We start from the raw sequence: 16,756 nt of genomic DNA on the forward strand, positions 1-16,756 counted from the left end.
AATGGGTATGGGTGTGTTATAAAAAAAAAAACGAATTTGTGTTTCATGTTTTACTTGAGAAGGACTTTTATTATGAAGCTTTTTATGTCTGGGTGACAGGTCCCCTTTAAAACAATGTATATATATAAAATTATCTTGCCAGCAAATATGAGTTGTCACCGGGCTGTTACAGTAGGTAACATTACCTTGACTAACATTCATACGTCTGTGGCACACTAGGATGTTGGGTGTATATTTCATCAAATGTTTACATATATATCAATCACCCTACACATATGTATAGAATTAAATGACAGAAGCAGTCATTGCTCATTGCTTAGTATTTAATAGATAAAAGTTTTAAATAGAATATACGACAAAGATGAAAATGAATTTTCCCAGTACACCATAAATGAAAAGACATTAATTGACATTAATTTAGAACTGATTGGAAATGCGTGTTTGCGCTATTATCATTTCTTAATATTTATCTTCAAGGTTTTTGTGTTTTCTTTCCATCGTGATTTGTATCTTTGGTTGTCTTCATAGCTTTCTGTGTGGTTTGTGGTACTGTTTTAGTCTTCATCTCTATGGGCGTGGCCTCTGGCTTGGACATCTTTGTAGAATTTACTGTTTTTTGTGTGGTTTGTGGTACTTTGTTAATATTCACACCTAAGGCAATGGATACTGGTATGGACATCTTTGTAGGCTTAATGTTAACATCTTTGATTATTGGTATTCCTTTCTCATTCATATCTTTGCTATTTTCATGGCTTTTGCCATTTTCTCCACTTGCGCTTTCTTTCGATTCCATGCTATCTGGCTTTCCAGTAACATTGATTTTGTTTTTGTTGGCATCATTTTTAATATTCATACCTAAGGCAATGGATATTGGTATGGACATCTTTGTAGGCTTAATGTTAACATCTTTGATTATTGGTTTTCCTTTATCACTCATATCTTTGCTATTTTCATTTGACTCTGATTCTAAACTATGCTCTGTTGAATTTGAGTTATTTGGTTTTCTATTAACATGAATTTTGTTTTTGTCGGCCTCATTTTCTCCACTTGTGCTTTCTTTCGATTCCATCCTATCTAACTTTCCAGGAACATACTTTTTATTTTTGTTGGTGTTATCTTTTCCACTTGTGCTTTCTTTCGATTCCATCTTATCTGACTTTCCAGTAACATACTTTTTATTTTTGCCTTTGTTATTTTCTTCACTTTCTTTTGATTCTAATGCATTGTCCTCTTCTGAATTCTCATCACTTTTGTGATCCTGTGAATGATTCTCCATGCAGCGTGTTTTATGGCAACCGCAGCTCTTGGCATTAATGTATGAATATTGTTTTAGCTCACCAGTTGGGCATTTTAAAGTGATTGTGACATTTTCTGTTTCACTCTCTTGACAGCAAGTACAGGTTTTCTGCATGGTTCGCGTTTTCTGAGAATACCTGGAAAAAGGATATAGAATTGATTTAATAAATGCCAAGTTATAAAATGAAAGCAGACAGTCTTAAGGGGTTATTAGGTTTAGCACCACTTACATTGAATAACTGTCACAGCCTCCTTGGCAGTAGGACATCACAACAGGGGAGATGGATGTGCATCCATCCTCAAGAATAATATTCTTTGTCTCTTTTATCTGGCAATTATTTGGCTTCTGGATACCTTAAAAAATAAATACATTCATCTGTTACCACTATTTCTATTTTTAATAAGATGTTAATTCAAGAAACCCCATAAAAGTAAACAGGAGCAGTGGTCAGCTCCATGTTGTAGCTCCCACCCTTCCCAGCTACAGTCAGGTGATCTCAATGAGCCAATAGAAGGGCAACCATTTTTTGGGTTTTAACCTTGAAAGCAAGTAACTTTGTCCCTTTGTAAAATTTATAATGAACCAGTAGAACTCTTAATGAATCAGATGAAAGTGAGTGTAGGACTGGCCAAACTGGGGGTTGACTTTGATGTAGTTGGCCAGCTTGAATATATTGCAATATATGAACAAACAATCCCTGTTTTGCTTAAAGGGGAGGACATTGCTTGGTAGCTTAATGCACAGAATGTCTTAATGTCCTATATATATTGATAATGAGTGAGTGCAGAGAATCTCTTGTTTCTGTCAAACCCATAAAAGTACTGAGGTTTTTGGTATAAATACTTACAGGTTAGACAACAGCCGCTGGCGTCTGTTTTAATTGTACCCTAAAAAAAGGAAAAGAAAATAGATGTGAAAGCCATAAAATGGCAAATAAAAAGCAACACTAACATTATTTCTTATTCGCCTTCTAGAATTGTCTTCTTTAAGTGTTAAGGGCAGGATAGATATTTAATTACTAATTACTTTATTGGCAAAAGCTTTTACGATCGCTTTACTGGCTTAACTTCTAATTCTAACTTTGCCTAAACGGCAATTGTTTCTTCAGCTGGTTATAAGCGTTATATACAGTATATAAACTTCCATAGACCTCCTATAATAACCTACCAACAAGGCAAAAGGAGGACATGGAATTTGCTGCCCTACACCTGCCTAGGTAGGAGAAGCCCAGCAACATCTGGACACAACCACTAAGAAATGCACAAGGTTTGAATCATACTGGCATTGTAATGCACACTTCAAGATGTACTTCTGTGTGTAGCCATACATTTATCAAAACACTGATATCATATTAAAAAGAACTATACATACCGACTGGCAGTCATCAATGTTGATTTTTGGACAGGATATTTTAGAAGCCAAGGGCATCAAGTTGCCTTTGGTCATTACACATTCATAGTTAGTGCAGTTGTCTCCAGGATGAGACATTTTCTCTCCAGGCTGAGGAAGAACAGAAAACCATGCATTAATATCCTTTTTCAATCAACGTTTTTTGTACTTGTTTCTCCTTTATATTGTTATGCTACCAGGTTAAGAAACTTAGATATTACATTCTTACATAACCCACAGATACCCACCAATACATTTGCCCACCCACTTACAAACATACATTGGCACTGGGAAAATAACTAACTGCATTGGACAAAAAGAAAAATTGATTCACTTAACATCCTAGTATCTGATTACAAGGATTTTCCCGTATTTCGTATTCCCTGATGATTTTACACCTGTCTATATTATACTTATACTTATTATAATTATTATTAGACTGCAAATATTTAATATAGGCCTGTTAATGCTAAATGCATTTATTATAAAGGTATGGGATCCATTATCCAGAAAGCTCTGAATTATGGGAAGGCCGTCTTCCATAGACTCCATTTTAATCAAAAATTCACATGTTTTTTCTTTAATAATAAAGCTATACTTTGTACTTACTCCTTTCTAACATATAATTAATCTTTATTGGAGGCAAAACAATCCTAGTGGGTTTAGTTCATGTTTAAATTATATTTTAGTAGACAAGGTATCCACAATACAGAAAAAACCCTTATCTGGAAAACCCCAGCTCCCAAACATTCTATACCTGTATTTAGTATGTTATCACTTTATTGTTAATGTGATAATAAACCGATTTTCGTTGTGTATAATAATTGTGTACAACTGATTCATACCCTTATATAGGGTTTACAATGATAATTTATTTCTGCTTTTCATTTCAAGGCCCAATTGTACATTATGTTAGAGAAGAGCATTTTTTTGCAGGCACCTAGGACTTTTAACAGGGCAAAAAAGGTATGTGTTCATATAGTTCAGGAAAGCACTGCTTACCTTCAGCAGTTCTGTAGAGTTATCAGGTAGTTGCATTATACAATGAGTTTGGACACACTTTCCACAGCACTGGCCTGGGACATTCTTATATTCATAGCCCTGAAAAAGACAAACTGTTTGAGTTCCTGGCAATCTTAATGTGTTGCTTCATGTAAAGAAGGTTTCACATTCCTTGTTGCTATACTTTATAAATAACTACTTACCTCTGCACAGTGTAAAGCACATAGAAGAGAAGCGCAGGTAACATTGTGTGGGCCTGGGGACGTCTGGTCCATGTCTACGTTGCACATACATGTTTGACATTTGGTCGGTTCAGAAATTATACTTCCCGGCTAAGAGAAAATAAGACAAATAACAATATTTTATAAGACAATGCTGAAGCACTCAATTATTTCCATAGTCTTAAACAAACACAGATAACTTTGATCTTGTTCATTGTACAAGAAGAGGCACAAGATGTGACCTACCTGGTACTCAGTGTTGTTATATACACAGACGGTTTTGGGCACTGAAAAAGGAAATAAATAAGTAAATAAATAAACCAACAGTCCATTATCTTGCTAAATAAGGATCTTTTAGAAGCATTTACATATTATAAAGGGAAAATACATACCACATCTTTGTACAGGGCAGCATTTTCCATCAATTATCTCTGTTACAAGGTCATATCCAAGCTCACAAGTCTCCTGGTCAACTGTGCAGAGGCTGATGTTACATCCTGCCAGACAGAAAAAAAACAAATTATGTTTTTTAGTCTTACAATGATCACAATCATCTCATGAACACTTATCCGTTATAACTTCATCCAACCATACACACATCAAAGCACTAGAGTAAGCACTAAATCCAAACAAAAATGTCCTACAAATTGTATCCGAATATCACTGCACATCCTACTAAATGTTAATTTGATAATAAACTACTCTTTAAGAAAAAATACATAGTTGGATATTTCCTGCCTGGGGTTTGGGGTGAAGCACGTAGCACTGGCTTTGTACTGCAGGTACTGATGTCTGAACAAATATCTAATTAACTAGGGACAGCTAGGAACAAAGGCACATACCATTTGAACGTAATTAGCCCAGGTTTGCCATGCATAGCATAAAGGCCCATAAAGAGAATACTTCCAACCAGGAAAAACATTTCACAGGGATATCATGGTTTGATAGCACTCAATTATGGTGTGCAATTCATGTAATTCCTTCATAAACAGTATATTTTAGGAACTGAGAAGCATTGTAAAAAATCTACAGGGTAAGGTGAGTCACGTGGCCAAGGCTTTTTTTCCCATAGGTTACTTATTTGAAATATATATACTGTGTATATATGTTATATAATATATACAGTAAGTAAAGATTATACATGCATTGGTGATGATAGCAACATTATAATTGAACATAACCCCCAATGTTAGTCTTTATTAGTGAGTCTTTTGACACTTACTGCACTCTGTAGTCTGGCAGCAGGGGTTTTCAGGATCAGTCACAGACACAGACATAGAGCCTTCTTCAGTGCACACTGCAGGGGTTGGTTCCATGCAAGATTTTGGTGCACACATCACAGTCATAGTGGCATTATCACAAATACATGTCTGACAATTACTGTCCCAAGTATCTCCAGCCTTTTAGAAAACAAATCAGAATTTTAACAATGTTAAGGGCTATTTTTTGTACTGCATAAGTATATTAGATAGATGGTATTATAGATAGATGATAGATAGATAGATAGATAGATAGATAGATACAGTAGAAAGATAAATGATAGATAGATATAGATGATTGATGATAGATAGATAGATAGATAGATAGATAGATAGATAGATAGATAGATGATAGATAGATAGATAGATAGATAGATAGATGATCGATGATAGATGATAGATAGATAAATGATAGATAGATAGATAGATAGATAGATAGATACAGTAGAAAGATAGATGATAGATAGATAGATGATCGATGTTAGATAGATAGATAAATGATAGATAGATGATAGATAGATGATAGATAGATAGATAGATAAAGCCGCTGCTTGCAAAATTTGAATTACCTCTCTTGGCATTCCATCAGGGCCAGTGCATCCTACAAAAGAAAGAACAGCAATTGTGAAGAAAAAAAAAATATATATAATATCTTATTTAGCTAAATGCAGCCTTTCATTCAAAAACTATTGGCACAATGTGCTTTTAAATACACATCTGCATGCAGCCGGAGTTTTCAGTGGTGTATACAGTACAGGTATGGGATTTATTACATGCAGCTTTTTGGATCCGGGGTCTATTTATAATTAGGAGCACTATGCCATCAGACTACATATACTGATATTTATAAATTAAACAACTCAAAATATTTTCAATCAACATTAATTCAAGCTTTTTTTTACCATAAAGTACAACCAACTATCCCATTATTACAGAGAAGAAACTAATCGTTGAAAAGAATAGTATTTGAATAGCATTTCAAAGCTGTCTGGATGACAGGTTTCTGCATAATATATTCCATAACTGTACTGAGGTGGATTTATTGATTAGCATCATATTTAGTAGCCCCAGCTTTTCCTGTTATGCCCATTTGTTAACTGCTCATTGGTGATAGAGGATTACATGCATAAGAGTCAACATTGACTGAGTGCTCCTCTTGCTAATATAAAAGCTAAATGTGACTGGCCTGCCTATAAATGAACTATATCCCAATTGTAAATATTAAAGTTGCTCAATAAACATATATACAGGGGCAAAGCTTGTAATAAACTTTATCTGGGCTCGCATTTATTTGCATGTTACTTCTCAATTAAAAGACAACATACCACATCTAGAGACACATTTATTGGAGGTAGAGCTGAATCTTGTAGTGCCCTCGGGGCAGAAACATCCTTCAACGTAACCTAGGTTGTCATTTTCAGAATCTGACATTTGATCGTTCCTGGAACAGCAGGAGAATAATTGTTTAAGGGATACATGTATATATATAACATGTGACAGTGTCCTTTTAAGCAGTGGAACTATTTTTTCTGTTCACTTACTTGGAGTTGCACGTTGGTTCCACTGGAGATCCACATGCCTTATAGACCATATCAGAGGAACAATTTTTAGCTGCAAATAGAGAGGAAAGAAGTATATTTATATTCCATAAAATACTAGGCAAGAAGATTATGGTTTGGCAAGAAACCTTGTAACCAAATAAAAGATGACAATCTGAAGTCCTTAATGATAAAGAACAATAATATAGTATTATGTCTAGATCAGGAGTCCCTAACCTTTATTACTCATGAGCCACAGTCAAATGTAAAAAGACTCGGAGAGCAACACAAGCATCATAAAAGTTTATGGAGGTGCCAAATAAGGGCTAAGATTGGCTATTAGGCAGCCTCTATGCACACTATCAGCTTACAGGAGGCTTTATTTGGTAGTAAATCTTGTTTTTATTCAACCAAAACTTGCCACCAAGTCAGGAATTAAAAAATAACTCCCTGGTTTGGGGGCACTGAGAGCAACATCCAAGGGGTTGGTGAGCAACATGTTGCCCTCGAGCCACTGGTTGGGGATTACTGGTCTAGATGATCTAATGTGTGATACTTACCACAGGTACCGTTGGTGCTGTTTCTCCAATCCACACATATGCCCTCTAGAGAACAAAACATTGCATACGTCTGCAAGCTGGAACAAAGAAGTGATCCCTCAGGATTGTTGCAGCCATCACTAACACAGGACTGGTAGAATGGTTCTGGTGGTACAATGTTGTGGCATGACTCGAAGACACTGGTGGGTAAAAAAGACATTTGTCATTTGTTAAATAAGGCTACTGAGGTCTATCACATATAGAATACCATTTACAGAGCTGAATAAAGCACAATGTAGGTTTTTGTAAAACCTGGGTTTGAGCTCATTTTCACTGTATAGATTTTATATGTTCTCATGTTGTCTAGGTGGATTTCTTCCTGGTCTGGTCCACTTTCTTTTCACAGTACAAAAGAATAAAAAATGCCACATTGGATCCTAACACTGACTGGAGTATGTGTTTGTGACTGAGGCTGAAGTCCTCATGCCCCACTGCTGTAGGAATTAATATATATTGGTGTGATTTGTGGTTGATTGTTATTCACACCCATTCACAATGCACACATCAATAAAACATGCCAGTATTATCTTATATTATCTTATCCATTTTAAAAATAAATAATTAACTCCTTATGTAACTCTTCATGTTGTAAGTACCTGCTTATGATAATTCTACAAAGGTCTGGAGGATTGCATGGCTTCTCAGTTGGACGCATGGTTGAACTATATGTAGATGGTAGAATAGAGGTTGAAGTGTATGTAGATGATAGAAGAGAGGTTGAACTATATGTAGATGATAGATGGGACAATTCAGTAGATGGAATACGTGATGAGGATGTCTGGGGCAAAGTGGAACGTAGAGTGGAGAAATATGAGGATGCTCGGGTAGATGATGGGATTGTTGGTCTGGTTGTTGATGGTGCACTGGTAGATGAAGCACTGCAAGAAGTAGAAGAATTCTGGCTTGGGGCACCCCACTGTCCTGCCATCTGAGTACATGATGGAGCCAACTGTCCATTAGGCAGGATACAGTCATCATTGCGATTATTGGAACATTTTCCTTTAGAATAAGAAAGAATGAGAAATATTAAATTGGGATTCACAAACAAACCAAAAGAATGTATATTTTTACTATAGATGTTTTATTATAGATATTTATAGATAGATGTGTGATATGCCATTACAATTTACCATTTAACAATGCATAAGCTAAGGAATGGGTTATAAAAGTGAATTCTAGCAGACGTCTACATTTTAACTACTTTTCACAGTACTTACCACAATGACCTTCAGTGTTGTTTGAAAACTTGTCCATTGGCAGCTTAATTGTAAAACTGAGAACATTAAAAGAGATGTATGCGCCAAGCTCTGGTATCTCAACAATCAAAAATATACCAGTGTAGCTGATTTGAATACCATTTCTACTCAGTGTGGGATATACTCTCTCATCGTTGAAATATACCTGAAAAGACAAAAGCATTTTAACAAATACACCCAAATAATGTGGGACATACTGTAGGTTCTTATCTAAAAGGGCCAGTTTTAGGGACAGTTTATGTCCCCTTGAACTTCAGTGAAATGTAGGCTCTGGCCAGTTGAACCATAGGCTCTGGCCGGTGTGCGGGGCAAGCAACTTGTTTGCACCATCCTGTTCAATCCAGATATTTAAAGAAAGATGCCTGCATACATAACCTTTCATATTCTTGTTTACAGAACCACCTCACTCATTCTATCTTGGGAAATAAATTGTAGAAAACTTCTTATTTAAAAGGTCAATACCTTCAGTAACCTTTAACCCCACCCCATGTCTTGGGAAATAAATGGTAAAACCTGAAAAAAACCCATATATAAAACAAATTATTTCCTATCCAGTGCTCTTCAATAAAACCTGCAACCCAACCTATGATCGGCAATATTATACCAGTTCATATTAAACAATATAATTATATATTATATTAGTATATATTTATATAGAACAGGCATATATACATTTTGTGTACATATATTATTCACATAGGTGATGATGATTGTTTTCTATTGAATAGAAAATTACCTTGCCCACTGGCTGTCCTTTCACTTCTTGGGATGTTAACAATATATTGTCCTTATTGTACATAATACGAAGACTCTTAACACAGGTGGGGTCTTCTGGGAGACATGAGAAGTTGTCTATATAAACCCGGAAATGATCAAAACGTGGTGTAATCTGCTGAACAAGGACGTATGTGCACTGCCCAGTGAAGTCATAGTAGGTACCGTCAAAAGTGATGTAATGTGATGTTCCCCATCCACCACAGATACCTATATACACAAAGAAAAATATATATGAACAGTGAGTAAAACAATTTAGCTTAATACATAAGAGGGACAAACTGGCATTATCATTAATCATTATTTATTAATTTGGTAAAATAAAGCACATTCTCATAGCTATTGTAATTTAAACATAGTATGTTTTTCTTTATTAACAAGTAACATATAGGCATCCAAACCACTATTCCTGCAAGTAGTTGCACTTTAATTAACTTACATTCACATTGTTTCTGATAGCAGCAACCACTTTCATCATAGACGTTCTTTGGTGGCATACGGTTGGCACAGACTACATCCTTAATGAGTGGACACTGTGTCTTCGTGATAGCGATATTATTTCCACCGGTGCAAGTTGCCTTTGTGCAGCTGTCTATCATCCATGTTTCATTTATCTGTTGGGTAAAAGAAAGAAGTGCAAAAGGTTATAGCACCCCATAAAAGCCAAGACATTGATATATATACTGTATATGTTATGCAGTAAGAAAATTCAAGCATACCTTTCTTGGAGGCATTAAAGCGCCACATTCATATGAGCCGGTGCTACTGGCTGGAGTTGAGGTCTGTGTATATGAAGTTTTTGTGCTCTTCTCATTCATTGTTGTACTACTTGTCTTTTTGGAAGTTGCAGTAACAGTACTGGCTGTAACTGTCTTTGCGGTCTTGGTACTGCTTGCGATGGTTGGTGTAGTAGAACTATAGCATTCTTTGCTGTACCTCTCCACCTGGCAACTATCGTTGCAGCGGGCGTAAAAACACCATCCTCCATTGTCAGTTGTGTTGTATAATATTTGGCCTGTTAAACAGAAATGTTATCAGACTGTTATCATAGATGTGGAGGATAGGAAGTCTAGATCAAGTACAAGAGGCCCACATTGTTCTGTAGCTGCAGCTGAGCAAATAGACCCACATTGGACGGTGCGGAAACTTCAACTGTCTCTTAATTTACTGAAGGGGCAGTACACAAAACTGTTTAACATAAACAAGGTGAAGATAATTGCTGCTTATTATTTTAATTGTGCAGCTAACCAGGGAAGTTGAAGCTACTTAATTTTTAGTTATCTACAAGATGCCCAGAGAACCAATAACAGAGTAGATTTAATTTCCTTAATTGGCTTGTTTAGATCAAGTAATGACAAAAACCTTAAATTTCTTTCATGATTAAAATAATAAAACAAAAGTATTTACAGTATTTTTAACAAATCCTATTAATTGATCTCAAGCTGATCAAGTAGATCATTTAAGTAGAACCTGCTTTCATTTGTGGACATTGAACATCTACCACTAAATGACCTATTTACCAGCTTTCTAAATAATTGATCCTCTTTTAGGTTATTATGGGTTATTGGTAAGGATCCATTAAATCCCAGATTCAGTCTTTAACGCTTGACTGAACCAAATCCAAACCCTTAATATCAATGTGACTTTCAGTCACTGGATAACTGAAGGAAAAAACTGTTTTTGTTTGCTGTCGTTTATTTTGTGTATTTTGTTCATATGCATACACAAATTAGGGCTCTGATTCAGCTCGGTATTCAGACAAATCTTCATTGGTGGATTTGGTATTTGAATACTAAAGTTGTAAATATAGTGCATAACTAGTTATTGGGGTATTTATAACTGTCCATTTGTTCTTTGGCTTGTAGTTAATAATTAATTCAGGCCCACCTTGCATACTGTAGTGGGAAATTTGTATTGTGTTTAATACATTTTCATGGACTTTCTATTTATGCCCTTAATCACTGAAAATACAACTACCTGTATATTGAATGCGTATAATTTTTTAAAATTTGGCTGTTCCTTTTGACTCATGTGAACCATCATTAAAAATGTTCTACTATGTTTTGACAGCTACATATCGAGCAACAGAAATTGCTATCAAACTATATAGGAGAATAAGGTAACTGACAATTTTCAGGCAAAACTTACCAGGTGAAACCAACACTCCGTTAACATTACACATGCATTTGGTGGTGAAAAATGTTTTTTCAGCTGTTGTTTTTGGTGAAGTTTTGAAACTTTCAAAGCCCCCAGAGGTGCTCACTTTCTCAGCTGTCGATGATGGTATGCTTTTGGTAGTTTTAGTAGGGAGGCCAGAACTGTTTTCCTTACTTGTAGATGTAACAGTTGACTTAAGATAACCAGTAGATGACTGTTTAGTTGTTGGCGTTATTGTACTTGTTTTACTATATGTTGCTGTGTCTTTAGCAGATATAGTATAAAATTTAGTAGAAACAGTAGATTCTTTAGTAGTTGAGCTAGGTTTTTCAGATGTGGTTTCACCATGTAAAAACGTGGTTGTTGATTTATCGAAATGTGTTGTACTTTCCTTGATTCCTGCAGTTGTCTTACTAGATGCTACATCATTAGATGAAGTAAACATTTTAGTGGTTTTTACAGAAAATGGCTCAGTTGTTGATTGTGCTGTTGATTTAGGCAAAGTTTGCCCTGTAGTACTTGTTTTGGTTGGTGTAGTTGACTTAGTAAATGTTACCTCACTAGATGGAGAGGTCACTTTACTAGTTTTCTGTGATGTGGGCTTTTGAGATGTGCTCTCCTCATGTAAGAATTTGGTTGTTGATTCATAAAAATGAGTTGTTGATTTAGAAGAAGCTGTTTCAGTAGTACTTTTCTTAAGAGGTGTTGTTTCTTTTCTTGATGTATTTTCACCATATGCAGTAGACACCCACGTTGTTTTCAGTGTAGCAGGCTTTTGAGATGTGGTCTTCTCTTCATGCGAGGACTCGGTTGTTGATTTGTGAAAACCTGTTGTTGATTTAGAAGAAGCAGCTCCAGTGGTGGTCTTCTTCAATGGTGTTGTTGCCTTGGTTGATGTTACTTCACCAGAGGCAGTAGACACCCTAGTTGTTTTCAGTGAAGAAGGCATTTGAGATGTGGTCTTCTCTTCATGCGAGAACTCAGTTGTTGATTTGTGAAAACCTGTTGTTGATTTTAAAGAAGTCACTTCGGCAGTGCTCTTCTTCAGAGATGTGGTTGAGGTTTTTTCACCAGAAGCAGTAGACACCCTAGTGGTTTTCAGAGTAGTTGACTTTTGAGATGTGGTTTCTTCTTCATGCGAAGACTTGGGTGATGATTTGTGAAAACCTGTTGTTGATTTAGAAGAAGCAGATCCTGTGCTTTTTGTAAGAGGTGTGGTTGCTTTGCTTGATGTTATTTCACCAGATGCAGTGGTCACTCTGGTGGTTTTCAGTGAAGTGGGCTTTTGAGATGTGGTCCCTTCTTCATGTGAGGACTCAGTTGTTGATTTGTGAAAACCTGTTGTTGATTTAGAAGTAATAGCTCCAGTGGTGCTTTTCTTAAGAATTGTTGTTGTCCTGGTTGATGTTATTTCACCAGATGCAGTAAACATCCTAGTGGTTTTAACTGTAGTGGGCTTTTGGGATGTAATCTGCTCTTCATGTGAGGACTCAGTTGTTGATTTGTGAAAACCTGTTGTTGATTTAGAAGAAGCCACTTCAGTAGTGCTCTTCTTCAGAGGTGTTGTTGCTTTGTTTGATGTTACTTCACCAGATGCAGTAGACACCCTGGTGGTTTTCAGTGAAGTGAGCTTTTGAGATGTGGTCTCCTCTTCATGTGAGGACTCGGTTGTTGACTTGTGAAAACCTGTTGATGATTTAGAAGTAGCTGCTCCAGTTGTGCTCTTCTTAAGAGGTGTTGTTGCCCTGCTTGATGTTGTTTCACCAGATGCAGTAGACATCCTAGTAGTTTTCACTGTAGTGGGCTTTTGAGATGTAGTCTGCTCTTCATGTAAGGACTCAGTTGTTGATTTGTGAAAACCTGTTGTTGATTTAGAAGAAGCCACTTCAGTAGTGCTCTTCTTCAGAGGTGTGGTTGCTTTGTTTGATGTTATTTCACCAGATGCAGTGGTCACTCTGGTGGTTTTCAGTGAAGTGGGCTTTTGAGATGTGGTCCCTTCTTCATGTGAGGACTCAGTTGTTGATTTGTGAAAACCTGTTGTTGATTTAGAAGTAGCTGCTCCAAATGTGCTCTTCTTAAGAGGTGTTGTTGCCCTGGTTGATGTTGTTTCACCAGATGCAGTAGACATCCTAGTGGTTTTCACTGTAGTGGGCTTTTGAGATGTGCTCTGCTCTTCATGTGAGGACTCGGTTGTTGATTTGTGAAAACCTGTTGTTGATTTAGAAGAAGCCACTTCAGTAGTGCTCTTCTTCAGAGATGTGGTTGCTTTGTTTGATGTTACTTCACCAGATGCAGTAGACACCCTGGTGGTTTTCAGTGAAGTGGGCTTTTGAGATGTGGTCTCCTCTTCATGTGAGGACTCAGTTGTTGATTTTTGAAAACCTGTTGTTGATTTAGAAGAAGCCACTTCTGTAGTGCTCTTCTTCAGAGGTGTGGTTGCTTTGTTTGATGTTACTTCACCAGATGCAGTAGACACCCTGGTGGTTTTCAGTGAAGTGGGCTTTTGAGATGTGGTCTCCTCTTCATGTGAGGACTCGGTTGTTGATTTGTAAAAACCTGTTGTTGATTTAGAAGTAGCTGCTCCAGTTGTGCTCTTCTTAAGAGGTGTTGTTGCTCTGGTTGATGTTGTTTCACCAGATGCAGTAAACATCCTAGTGGTTTTAACTGTAGTGGGCTTTTGAGATGTGGTCTGCTCTTCATGTGAGGACTCAGTTGTTGATTTGTGAAAACCTGTTGTTGATTTAGAAGAAGCCACTTCAGTAGTGCTCTTCTTCAGAGGTGTGGTTGCTTTGTTTGATGTTACTTCACCAGAGGCAGTAGACACCCTGGTGGTTTTCAGTAAAGTGGACTTTTGAGATGTGGTCTCCTCTTCATGTGAGGACTCGGTTGTTGATTTGTGAAAACCTGTTGTTGATTTAGAAGTAGCTGCTCCAGTTGTGCTCTTCTTAAGAGGGGTTGTTGCCCTGCTTGATGTTGTTTCACCAGATGCAGTAGACATCCTAGTGGTTTTCACTGTAGTGGGCTTTTGAGATGTGGTCTGCTCTTCATGCGAGGACTCAGTTGTTGATTTGTGAAAACCTGTTGTTGATTTAGAAGAAGCCATTTCAGTAGTGCTCTTTTTCAGAGGTGTTGTTGCTTTGTTTGATGTTACCTCACCAGATGCAGTAGACACCCTGGTGGTTTTCAGTGTAGTGGGCTTTTGAGATGTGGTCTGCTCTTCATGCGAGGACTCGGGTGTTGATTTGTGAAAACCTGTTGTTGATTTAGAAGTAGCTTCTCCAGTTGTGCTCTTCTTAAGAGGTGTGGTTGCCCTGGTTGATGTTGTTTCACCAGATGCAGTTGACATCCTAGTGGTTTTCACTGTAGTGGGCTTTTGAGATGTGGCCTGCTCTTCATGCGAGGACTCAGTTGTTGATTTGTGAAAACCTGTTGTTGATTTAGAAGAAGCCATTTCAGTAGTGCTCTTCTTCAGAGGTGTTGTTGCTTTGTTTGATGTTACCTCACCAGATGCAGTAGACACCCTGGTGGTTTTCAGTGTAGTGGGCTTTTGAGATGTGGTCTCCTTTTCATGTGAGGACTCGGTTGTTGATTTGTGAAAACCTGTTGTTGATTTAGAAGTAGCTGCTCCAGTTGTGCTCTTCTTAAGAGGTGTTGTTGCCCTGGTTGATGTTGTTTCACCAGATGCAGTAGACATCCTAGTGGTTTTCACTGTAGTGGGCTTTTGAGATGTGGTCTGCTCTTCATGTGAGGACTCAGTTGTTGATTTGTGAAAACCTGTTGTTGATTTAGAAGAAGCCATTTCAGTAGTGCTCTTCTTCAGAGGTGTTGTTGCTTTGTTTGATGTTACCTCACCAGATGCAGTAGACACCCTGGTGGTTTTCAGTGTAGTGGGCTTTTGAGAAGTGGTCTGCTCTTCATGCGAGGACTCAGTTGTTGATTTGTGAAAACCTGTTGTTGATTTAGAAGTAGCTTCTTCAGTTGTGCTCTTCTTAAGAGGTGTAGTTGCCCTGGTTGATGTTGTTTCACCAGATACAGTAGACATCCTAGTAGTTTTCACTGTAGTGGGCTTTTGAGATGTGGTCTGCTCTTCATGCGAGGACTCAGTTGTTGATTTGTGAAAACCTGTTGTTGATTTAGAAGAAGCCATTTCAGTAGTGCTCTTCTTCAGAGGTGTTGTTGCTTTGTTTGATGTTACCTCACCAGATGCAGTAGACACCCTGGTGGTTTTCAGTGTAGTGGGCTTTTGAGATGTGGTCTCCTCTTCATGTGAGGACTCGGTTGTTGATTTGTGAAAACCTGTTGTTGATTTAGAAGTAGCTGCTCCAGTTGTGCTCTTCTTAAGAGGTGTTGTTGCCCTGGTTGATGTTGTTTCACCAGATGCAGTAGACATCCTAGTGGTTTTCACTGTAGTGGGCTTTTGAGATGTGGTCTTCTCTTCATGTGAGGACTCAGTTGTTGATTTGTGAAAACCTGTTGTTGATTTAGAAGAAGCCATTTCAGTAGTGCTCTTCTTCAGAGGTGTTGTTGCTTTGTTTGATGTTACCTCACCAGATGCAGTAGACACCCTGGTGGTTTTCAGTGTAGTGGGCTTTTGAGATGTGGTCTGCTCTTCATGCGAGGACTCAGTTGTTGATTTGTGAAAACCTGTTGTTGATTTAGAAGTAGCTTCTTCAGTTGTGCTCTTCTTAAGAGGTGTAGTTGCCCTGGTTGATGTTGTTTCACCAGATACAGTAGACATCCTAGTAGTTTTCACTGTAGTGGGCTTTTGAGATTTTGTCTGCTCTTCATGTGAGGACTCAGTTGTTGATTTGTGAAAACCTGTTGTTGATTTAGAAGAAGCCATTTCAGTAGTGCTCTTCTTCAGAGGTGTGGTTGCTTTCTTTGATGTTACCTCACCAGATGCAGTAGACACCCTGGTGGTTTTCAGTGAAGTGGGCTTTTGAGATGTGGTCTCCTCTTCATGGGAGGACTCGGGTGTTGATTTGTGAAAACCTGTTGTTGATTTAGAAGTAGCTTCTCCAGTTGTGCTCTTCTTAAGAGGTGTGGTTGCCCTGGTTGATGTTGTTTCACCAGATGCAGTTGACATCCTAGTGGTTTTCACTGTAGTGGGCTTTTGAGATGTGGTCTGCTCTTCATGCGAGGACTCAGTTGTTGATTTGTGAAAACTTGTTGTTGATTTAGAAGAAGCCATTTCAGTAGTGCTCTTCTTCAGAGGTGTTGTTGCTTTCTTTGATGTTACCTCACCAGATGCAGTAGACACCCTG

The 16,756-nt window shown here is 37.5% G+C and overlaps 1 protein-coding gene across 7 annotated transcripts in view; it reads right to left on the reverse strand.

Annotated features, from left to right (window-relative positions):
* Nucleotides 1–305: 305 nt before the first annotated feature.
* The window catches only part of LOC100495470 (mucin-5AC), a 36,764-nt gene continuing 20,313 nt past the window's right edge, over nt 306–16,756 (reverse strand). For 2 of the 7 annotated variants that reach the window (XM_031900585.1, XM_031900582.1), the window contains 20 exons: nt 13,005–16,648; nt 11,484–12,830; nt 10,055–10,350; nt 9,775–9,949; nt 9,298–9,545; nt 8,523–8,706; nt 7,902–8,304; nt 7,267–7,445; nt 6,710–6,779; nt 6,494–6,609; nt 5,738–5,769; nt 5,132–5,309; nt 4,302–4,406; nt 4,156–4,196; nt 3,892–4,020; nt 3,689–3,787; nt 2,669–2,797; nt 2,145–2,184; nt 1,527–1,650; nt 306–1,433 (listed from right to left, as the gene is read on the reverse strand). In XM_031900585.1, coding sequence (XP_031756445.1) covers nt 473–1,433; nt 1,527–1,650; nt 2,145–2,184; nt 2,669–2,797; nt 3,689–3,787; nt 3,892–4,020; nt 4,156–4,196; nt 4,302–4,406; nt 5,132–5,309; nt 5,738–5,769; nt 6,494–6,609; nt 6,710–6,779; nt 7,267–7,445; nt 7,902–8,304; nt 8,523–8,706; nt 9,298–9,545; nt 9,775–9,949; nt 10,055–10,350; nt 11,484–12,830; nt 13,005–16,648 — 8,500 coding nt within the window. In that variant the 3' untranslated portion in view covers nt 306–472. Of the gene's footprint in view, nt 1,434–1,526; nt 1,651–2,144; nt 2,185–2,668; nt 2,798–3,688; nt 3,788–3,891; nt 4,021–4,155; nt 4,197–4,301; nt 4,407–5,131; nt 5,310–5,737; nt 5,770–6,493; nt 6,610–6,709; nt 6,780–7,266; nt 7,446–7,901; nt 8,305–8,522; nt 8,707–9,297; nt 9,546–9,774; nt 9,950–10,054; nt 10,351–11,483; nt 12,842–12,974; nt 16,649–16,756 lie in introns of all 7 variants that reach the window. The other 5 variants (XM_031900584.1, XM_031900586.1, XM_031900587.1 and 2 more) reach the window with 5 other exon arrangements.

Source organism: Xenopus tropicalis, chromosome 4 (assembly GCF_000004195.4).
Source record: "Xenopus tropicalis strain Nigerian chromosome 4, UCB_Xtro_10.0, whole genome shotgun sequence".
Lineage (NCBI taxonomy): Eukaryota > Metazoa > Chordata > Amphibia > Anura > Pipidae > Xenopus > Xenopus tropicalis.